Source organism: Chlorella variabilis (assembly GCF_000147415.1).
Source record: "Chlorella variabilis unplaced genomic scaffold CHLNCscaffold_43, whole genome shotgun sequence".
In the NCBI taxonomy this organism is placed as follows: domain Eukaryota; kingdom Viridiplantae; phylum Chlorophyta; class Trebouxiophyceae; order Chlorellales; family Chlorellaceae; genus Chlorella; species Chlorella variabilis.
Genome location: NW_005435046.1, coordinates 55,235 through 63,694, shown reverse-complemented (window position 1 = coordinate 63,694; position 8,460 = coordinate 55,235). Strand labels below are relative to the sequence as shown.

General features: G+C 68.1%; 5 protein-coding genes across 5 annotated transcripts in view; 2 read left to right on the top strand and 3 right to left on the bottom strand.

The window, feature by feature from the left end:
* Positions 1-298, bottom strand: part of CHLNCDRAFT_142589 (hypothetical protein) — a gene marked incomplete at both ends in the record, with an annotated part of 8,919 nt that extends 8,621 nt beyond the window's left edge. The window contains one exon of the mRNA XM_005842760.1: positions 195-298. Within this exon, the coding sequence (XP_005842822.1) occupies positions 195-298 (104 nt within the window). The remainder of the gene's footprint in view (positions 1-194) is intronic.
* Positions 299-563: 265 nt separating this feature from the next.
* CHLNCDRAFT_10993 (hypothetical protein) lies at positions 564-1,553 on the top strand (the record flags this gene model as incomplete). The annotated part of the gene is made up of 2 exons (XM_005842772.1): positions 564-609; positions 736-1,553. Coding segments are annotated over 2 exons (864 nt in total), but the record flags the coding sequence as incomplete, so codon positions are not given.
* A 164-nt stretch (positions 1,554-1,717) lies between these two features.
* CHLNCDRAFT_142587 (hypothetical protein) lies at positions 1,718-2,850 on the bottom strand (the record flags this gene model as incomplete). Its single annotated transcript, XM_005842759.1, has 3 exons — positions 1,718-2,305; positions 2,469-2,546; positions 2,653-2,850. 3 exons carry the CDS (start codon positions 2,848-2,850, stop codon positions 1,718-1,720), a joined length of 864 nt encoding a protein of 287 aa, XP_005842821.1.
* Positions 2,851-3,400: 550 nt separating this feature from the next.
* Positions 3,401-5,613, bottom strand: CHLNCDRAFT_142586 (hypothetical protein; the record flags this gene model as incomplete). The annotated part of the gene is made up of 9 exons (XM_005842758.1): positions 3,401-3,512; positions 3,671-3,778; positions 3,961-4,016; positions 4,174-4,325; positions 4,463-4,560; positions 4,775-4,912; positions 5,111-5,223; positions 5,367-5,462; positions 5,554-5,613. 9 exons carry the CDS (start codon positions 5,611-5,613, stop codon positions 3,401-3,403), a joined length of 933 nt encoding a protein of 310 aa, XP_005842820.1.
* A 64-nt stretch (positions 5,614-5,677) lies between these two features.
* On the top strand, positions 5,678-8,287 carry CHLNCDRAFT_142585 (hypothetical protein; the record flags this gene model as incomplete). Its single annotated transcript, XM_005842771.1, has 6 exons — positions 5,678-5,737; positions 5,999-6,074; positions 6,167-6,374; positions 6,594-7,382; positions 7,518-7,731; positions 7,913-8,287. 6 exons carry the CDS (start codon positions 5,678-5,680, stop codon positions 8,285-8,287), a joined length of 1,722 nt encoding a protein of 573 aa, XP_005842833.1.
* Positions 8,288-8,460: the final 173 nt, after the last annotated feature.

Sequence of the window (8,460 nt, the reverse complement as noted above, 5' to 3'; positions counted from 1 at the left end):
GGGGGGGGTGCTGGACCTGAGTGGCTGGGGCAGGTGGCGGCACAGGTGGCGGCGGCGGCGGCAGGTGACGACAGCTGCAGCAAGCTGGGCCGCGCCGCACCCCGTGCTTGATGCCTTGGTCGCCTGGAGTTGTTGGAACGGCCTGGGGAGGGCGCGGGATCCTGGAGGCGCCTCCAGGATGGGCTTTCAGCGACCAAGCTTCATCGCTGGGGCTATCGGGCTGGGCGTTGGAGGCCAGCAGCACCTTGCTGGGGCTGCTGGGCCGCTGTCCATGCCGGAAGGCGGTGGCTTGGCTCATTCTGCTCTGGGCAGGAAGACACGGGAGAGTGTGCGTGTCGAGGGCCGACTGAACGTCCCACCTATCCCACGCCGCTCAACCCAAGCGCTATCCCACGGTGCTGGGCGCACTCCGCTTTTGATTGCACTGTGTACTGCAAGCACTACGCTCTCGTGGACTGCCATATCAGAGAGCCTGCTCAATCTCCACACCTATAATCGAATCATCCCACCTCCAGCAGCCCGCCATCGGTCGCCATCACATTCACATGGGGCCCGCCTCAACTCGAATCGATCGAACAAGCGTTGTTTCAGGAGCAAATAACGGGATAGGTATGGCAAAAAACAACAGCCAATCGACCGCCGCAGCGCTGTTCTCTGCCACCACTGCCGCCGCCGCTGCCGCCGTTGCCGGTGTTGCTGCCGCCTACCCCTCCGCAAGCTCTCGTGCCACTGCAGGGTTGGAGGTGGCGGCAGGGCTTCGAGGCGCAGGGCACCACGTGATCATGGCCTGTCGCAGCTTGCAGCGCTGCGAGGCGGCCAAGGCCAGCCTGGATGCCCGCCGCCTGCCCGGCTCCTGCGAATGCCGCCTCCTCGATCTCGACGACTATGTCTCCATCAGGCACTTTGCTGCTGAGCTGCAAGCATCAGCTCCATCCACAGAGCTGGCTTGCCTGGTGAACAACGCGGGCGTGATGGGGCTGCCGCCAGGACCGGATGGCAGCTGCTCACACTGGCGCCCCAACCACCTGGGCCCCTACCTGCTCACCCGTCTGCTGCTGCCGCTGATGGCGCCGGGGGGTCGCGTCGTGACTGTGGCCAGCGAGGCACACCACCGCGGCAGCCTGCGCATCGCCCGTGACGAGCGCACCGGGCGGCGGCAGCTGGACAGTAGCGGCAGCGGCAGCTGGTATGCCCACTACGCCTGCTCCAAGCTGTGCAACGTGCTGATGACGGCTGAGCTGTCGCGGCGGCTGCAGCAGCGCCACAGCACCGTCACCTGCTCCTCCGTGAGCCCCGGCCGCGTCAACACCGGCATCTTTGGCAACGTGCCAGGAGCGCTGCAGTCGCCGCTGCGCTGGCTGGCCGCCTCCTGCTTCCAGACGGCGGCGCAGGGCGCCAGCACGCCGCTGTACGCCGCTCTGTCGCCAGAGCTGGAAGGAAGGCACGAGCTGTATCTGCACGCCCTGCAGCCAAGGCGTGCCTCGGCGGCAGCTCGCGATCCAGCGCTTGCGGCAGAGCTGTGGCAGCTGAGCGGCGAGCAGGTGGGGCTGGCGGCGGAAGAGGAGGCGTCGCTGTGGCCGCGGCATTGAGTGACAAACGGGTTCCCACCATGCTCCCGTCGCGTGCTTGTTTTACAGCAGTGTGGATTGGCGCAGTGCGCAACCAGCCAGGTCAACCAATAGGACAACAGCAGAGCAGAGTTGAACCAGCGAGACGCTCACAAAAACTTGGCGCTGGCGTCTGCCGCCTGCTGCTCCTTGAGCGCCGCTGCGATGGCGCCCTTGGCCTCCGCGTTGCCGGCCAGCTCTTTAAACAGCCCCCCCGCAATCTGCTGGCAGTCGTGGTCATCCTGCTGCCGCATGAGGCGCAGCAGGGCGGGCACGGCGCCCGGCACGCCCGCCAGCTCCAGCTGCCGTTCCGGGGAGCCGCCCACCAGCATGCCCAGGCACAGCAGCGCCCGCACGCGCACCTCGGCCCCGCTCCCGCTCCCGTTGCCGCTGCCGCCATCGCCGCCGCCCAGCAGCAGCGCGGCCAGACGGGGCAGGGCGCCCGCCGCCGCCATCGCATCCTTGGCGGCGGCACTGCTGGCGGCCAGCTTGCAGCAGCCATCCACCGCCGCCTCCTGCAGCTGCTCGGTGCACTGCAACTCCGCATGGCGCAGCAGCTGCTGCGGCCCGCCGGCATCTAGCACCAGCTGTGCCGTCTCCTCGCTGGCCTCCCCCAGCGTGCCCAGCAGCACCAGCAGGTTGAGCACCAGGCTGCCATCCTCCGCGCCGCCCTCCAGCAGTGCAGCCGCACGCTCAGCCTGCACCCGGGCCCCAGGTGCAGGGTCAGGACTTGCAAAGCCGGCTCGGGGTCTCATGTTGCCAGTGCAAGCTCAGCCAGCTTGCTCAGCCAGCTGGTGGTGCCTGCTCGCATAGCAGGCAATCGTGGCTGGCGGTGCATTCATGGCTTGCCGCTGCGCTCACCACGCGGTTCTCTATGCAGGCCACCACCGGCGTGTCGCTGCTCTCCAGACATGCTGACAAGGCTGCCGCCGCATTTCTCTGCACATCGTATCAAGGGGAGGCGGGCCAATGGAGCGTGACGCCAACGCCTCGAGGCTGGCGGCGGCAAGAGCACCCCGCAATCAAGTCAAACGGCTTTAGATACCTGCACAGCTAGCTCCCCAGCCTCCAACAGGCTGGCTAGGCGTGCGGTGATGGGGCCCAGGTCTGCAGGCAGGCGGGTCTGCTGCAGCATCAGCGTGATCGTGACCGACGCCGCCGCCTGCGACGTCGCCTCGCTCTCTGGCGCCAGGTGCTGCGCAATCCGGTCCAGCGCCCGCTGGAAGTCCTCTGTGGCTGCCATGGCTGCAAAGTTCAGGAGCCAGCCACTGGATTGTCAGACCGGGCAAGCCTGGATCGAGGCACCTACCGCTGCCGCCAGGTGGGAGCGCCCGCTGCCGTTGGCCACAGGCAGCGCGCAGGCTGCCACATTGGAGCACTTCCGGCCGTTCCGCTACGTCCTGGATCAGCCTTGTACGAGCGTCTCAGACCGCACAGACGCCGCATGCGTGTGTCGCACCTGAAGCAGTGTCGCAGTGCACGCGCAGAAAGCTAGGAGGTCTTCGCACGCGTCCTGAAAGCCAGATTGGTCGTGTGAACAGTACCGGCGATCACGACCCTCTGATTCAAGGAGCGCGAGGATGTCCCGCCGCCGGCTGTCCCGCCTGGCGCGAAACCTGCCGCCGCCGCCACACTGGAATTCCTCATTCCCAGGCGCACTGCTGCCAGCAGTTGCCTCTGATCAAGATGCTGTGTGATCTGGGTGACTCAGGTCTCTGTTGCAGAGCGAGTTACAAGCCAGCCGGCGGCAAGCACCCAAGCAGAGAAGGCGGGAGGCCGCCTCGCTCGCCCCGTCATTTCCACCGGAACTCAATCTCCCCATATTCCATTCCAGTGCTGTCCCGCCCGTACGCTCCCACATAGGCCAGCATGTGGTGCCGCGGATTCCATGCCACGTCCTCTGGGCTGCAGGGGACCGGGGCGGCAATAAAAAAACAAGGGAGACGGTGCTGAGCAGCCGTTCTCCCCGCCCATTGCGCTTGCCATGCACCTGGCGCCGCACTCCCTTACACCTTTGCGCAAGCCTCACAAACGCAAGTTTGCCACCATGGCGGCGCACTCACTGGGCGTTGAGCACTAGCCGCCCCAGGCTTTGCCCGCTCTCCACATTCTCCACATCCAGCACCGCCTGCTCCCCGGCTATACTCAGATACCGCGAGTCATGGCTGAAGCTGCAGAAGGGGGAAAGGGAGGGCGTGGCACGGCACAGGTTGCACCAGCAAGGCAAAGGGGTAGAAGATCAGCTAATAGCCAAGCAGGCGGCTGTGGCATCGCAGGGGAGCCAGTGCTATGCCTGTCGCCCAGAACCCCTGCTGCAGGCTGGGGATGCTGCGCAGGGACCCAGGCACCGCACCTGAGGCACCGGATGGGGTAGTCCATGGCTATGTATGTCCGCTGGCAGATGTAGTCCTGCAGAGGCATGGCGGCACGGCAGCCGCCCAGCAGTTGTTGCTGTGATTGGTACCATCAGAGGCGGGCACGTGCACAGTGCAGCGCAGGGCAGGGCAGGGCATCGGAACCAACAGGTTGCCCTGCGCCTCGCTGACCGGCCACACCCACCACCCACCTGCGTATCCCACAGGCACGCCACCGCATCCGTACCGCCCGTGGCGATGAACCGCTGCTGCCGGTCCAGCGCCACCGACATGACGGGGGCGGTGTGGCCCTTGAGCGCTCGCTGCTTGCGCATGTCTGGGAAGCTCAGGATCTCAACATCCCCTGGAAGGTGCACAGGCGGGCAGGGCGGGCATGGTGGGTGGCGCATGGCGGCAGCGAACGCCCTCCAGCCTAGGCCTCGCTGGCCGTTTCACTCCGCGCCCCAAACGCCTGCCTCGCCTGCTCTGCGCCTGACCCACCTTGCCCAGTGCACATCAGCAGCTGCTTGCCGTCCCGCGTGTAGGCCATCTCATTCACTTGGAACTTGTAGGGGTACTTGTGGGCCACCTTCATCTTGCTGCAGCAGGCAGGGGTGGCGGCGGGCGTGCATGCCAGGTTGCGGCGGCAGGCAGGCTGTTGGCGGCGGTCCAGAATGCAGGCAGGCGCAGCCAGGCAGGAATGGGAGCACGCTGGCGCCGGCCAGGCAGCCGAAAAGAAGCGGGCGCCAGTTTGGTGCCACCTGGGCGCCACCTCAGCGGCCAGTCCAGCGGCCACCTCAGCACCCAGCTCACCGCGTGTCCACGATGGACACCACATCCTCGCGGTTGCCCACCGCCACGTGGTGGCTGTCAGGAGACCAGGCCATGTACAGGTTGGAGCCAGGGGTGGACACGGTCGCTGTGTTCTTGGAGGAGCGAGTGTCCCAGAACCTGGCGGCAGCGAGGAGCGGGGCCACGATGGCAGGCAGTTCGGGGCAGCGAGGGGGAGGGGCGAAGTCAAGTGATGCCTGGCTGCAACTGCGGTGCAATGAGGCCACTGCAGGAGGCAGCCCGCTCAATGCCAGGGTGCCGAGGAGGGCGCGAGCGCGGAAGGAGCCAGGCCGGCGCTTGCAAGAGCCCGCCACGCACCGCACGCTCTTCTCCTGCCCGGCGATGGAGGCCAGCTTGTCGGGGTGTGTGGGGTGCCACTTGAGGTATGTGACGCCGTCGTTGTGCCCCCGCAGCTCAGACTCCTGCTTCAGCTGCAGGCCAGGAGGCAGCTCGTGCTATGAACGCCCGCCCACACGCTGCTGCCCAGCGCTGCATGCTGCCGCAAGCTGCTCTTGCAGACTGAAACCAGGCTGCAAGCCTGCAGCATGCCAGCAGCATTTCATGCACCCCTCACGTTGCAGTGGTCATCCACCCGAGTGATGCGCACAGTCTGGTCAACAGACCCGCTGGCCAGCCGCTTGCCCTCAGAGTTCCAGCCCAGCGTGAACACCTGAAGGCCGGCGCAGGCAGGCTGCTGAGCAGGCGCTGGCAGCGGCGGGGAGGCCGAGCGGCTGGCCAGGTGCAGCAGGCGGCGCCCGCACCTTGCGCCGGTGCGCCCGGACGCTCTTGTGCTTCCATTCTGAAATGGACTCCGCCGTCATCCCTGCCCAAGGGGCCCCTCAGGGCCTGCCAGCCGGGAGTAGAGCAGCCAGGAGAGGGTGCACGATGGGGCCGGCAGCAGCGGAGGCGATTGATGGTAGCAGTGCTGGGTTTCAAAGCTGCGTGGTGAGTGGATGTATCGATCTGAAAGGCGGCAGGAGGACCTTGTAGAGTCCCTGAGCGCAGCACGGCCACCGCATATTGCCAATTCCGGAAAGTCGAGCTGCATTGCCTCAATAAATCATCGTAATCATCTACCATTAAGCATTCATGGATGCTTGGTTTTTTGTTCGCAACCAGGCCGCTGAGGGGCCCGTTTCTCTGGAGGGCCTCGTGCAGCTGGCTTTGCAAGGCGTTGTCACAGATAGTACGCTAGTATGGTCACAGGGTGCCAGCTGGGAGCCGTTCGGCGCTCACGAGGAACTCAGAGAGGCGCGGCGGGAGGCGGAGGCCCGCGCGCCAGGTGGGCTGCACCCTCTTGTCGGCTTCAGCTGCACAGGAACACGAGCCATGAAGAGACCCTCATTGGCTACATGAATGGCCCCTCCCCTGCAGCCTCCAAGCGGCAGCGCCTAGACGCCGACGGCGGGCCGGAGCCGCCCTCGCCGCGGCTGCAGGGCGAGGTGGCGGCCTGGGTGGAGGCGCTGGATGAGGCCAGCCGCGTGGACCTGTTTGAGAAGGCGCTGTTCAGCCTGCTCAAGGAAGTGATCCGCGGGCGGCCCGCGCTGCGGGACGAGCTGCTGACGGCCTACGTGACGCGCCAGTGAGCGGGGACAGGAGGGTGGCGGGTGCCGACCGGGCAGGCGGGTAGGGCAGTCTTGGGCAGCGGGTGCCGCCTCCCAGAAACCGATTGCCATTGCTGCTGTTGACCACGGTGCCCGTCATCGCATGCCCACCTCCAGCTCGCTGCCTCCCCACCGCTCACCTCCCTCATCGCCTCCCCTTCCCCCTGCCCAAACGCCCTCGCCGCACCCGCCTGCAGCCCAGCCTCCGATGAGCGCGACCCCGCTGCCTACTCCTTCACCGACGACTTCCTCCTGGAGGCTGTGGACGACTTTGAGTCGCGGGAGGAGATGTGGGAGGTGCTGGGCAAAGGCAACGGCGGCGCGGTGGCGGGCGTCGTCACCGTGGCGGCCCGCCTCGACCGCCGCTACTGCGGCCAGCTGCAGGCGCTGGCGCTGCTGAGCCGCGCGCGGCGCCTGCTGGCGGCGGCCGACGCCGGCGCAGAGAGCGCTGCAGGTGCCGGCGAGGAGCAGGGCGGGGCCGCGGAGGCGGGGCAGCGCCTGGTGGAGCTGCTGAGGCGGGAGGAGGGGCTGGCGGCGGCGCGGGACATGGATGGGCGCAGCCTGTGGCACAACCTGGTCGCCGGGGGGCACCTGCAGCTGCTGCGCCAGCTGCTGCCGGTGGCGGCGACCGCCGGCTTCACCGGGGCCGCGCCTGCGGCAGCAGCAGCTGGTGGCGGGGATGGCGGCCCAGGCGAGCTGCAGGAGGGGCATGGGGGCCTGCAGCCGGCGCAGCAGCTGGGGGAGGCTGATGGGCAGGAGCAGCAGCAGAATGGGGGCACGAGCGGGCAGCAGCAGGCGGCGGGGAAGCCCCACTGCCTTGACCTTCCTGACGCCGCCGGCAACACCCCGCTGCACCTGGCCGCCGACACGGCGCAGCTGGAGGCGGCGCAGCTGCTGCTGGACTATGGCGCCAGCCCAGACGTGCAGAACAGGCGGGTGTGGAGGGGCGGGAGCGGCGGCGGCGGCGGCAGCAGCAGCGCCTGCACGTGCTGTGCGATGTGCTGTCCTGTGCTGGGTCTTGGGTGCACAGCGGGATACCGCCATCGGCTACCCCTGCCCACCCCCGCCCTGCCCCTGCCACACGCCTGCCCCCCAACCCACCCCCGCCGCCTGCCGTGCAGGGACACGAGCCGGTATGCCGCGGGGGGGTGGAGCGTGCGCGCCAGGGGCCTGGACTGCGCGGTGCCGGTGCCCTCCCTGCACCAGGCCCCGCTGCACGTGGCGGCGGAGGGCGGCGACCTGGGCATGCTGCGCCTGCTGGCGGGGCGCGGCGCGCTGCTGGACCTGCGGGACACGAGCGGCTCCACGCCGCTGCACCTGGCCCTGGAGGCGCAGGTGGGAGGCTGGGGCCGTTTGGTGGGGGGTGGGGGCACGGTGGGCTGCCGTGGGTCGAGGCTGTGGCTGGCTGGGCGCGCTGCTGGGGCTGGGGGGCGGGCTGGAGAGCGCAGCGTGTGCCCGCGGGCCGCCCTCACATGCCTTGCCCATCTGGCGGCTAACGCGTCTGCATCTGCTGCAGGACGAGCGTGCCGTGGAGCTGCTGCTGGGCGCGGGCGCCGACCCCACGCTGGGCAACCAGGCCATGGGGGAGGGTGGCACGCCGCTGCACGTGGCAGCCGCCGCCGGCAGGGCCGGCATCCTGCGCCTGCTGCTGGGCACGGGCAGGTTTGGGGGCGGCAGGGTCGACCAGGCGTGCGAGCAGGGGTGGGCGCCGCTGCAGCTGGCGGCGCGGCGAGGCAGCGCGGAGTGCGTGCAGCTGCTGCTGGAGCACGGAGCCGACAAGGGCGCGATGAACGAGCAGGGCAAGACGGCACTGGATATTGCCAGGGTCAACAAGCGCGAGGCGGTGGCGGTGCTGCTGGCGGCTGGCGCAGAGGGGCAGCCAGCCGCGTGAGGTGCCTGGCTGGTGTGTGCATTTTGGGCTCTGTTGCATGCTCCTTTGCCTGACAGTGACCCACTGCTTCAGTCGTGTAAGTAATTTACGAATGTCGACATCAGGCGGGTGCATAGCGGCGGGTGGTCAAATGCACGTGCACCCAGGAAAGGTGCATTGCATGTCAGCTGCAG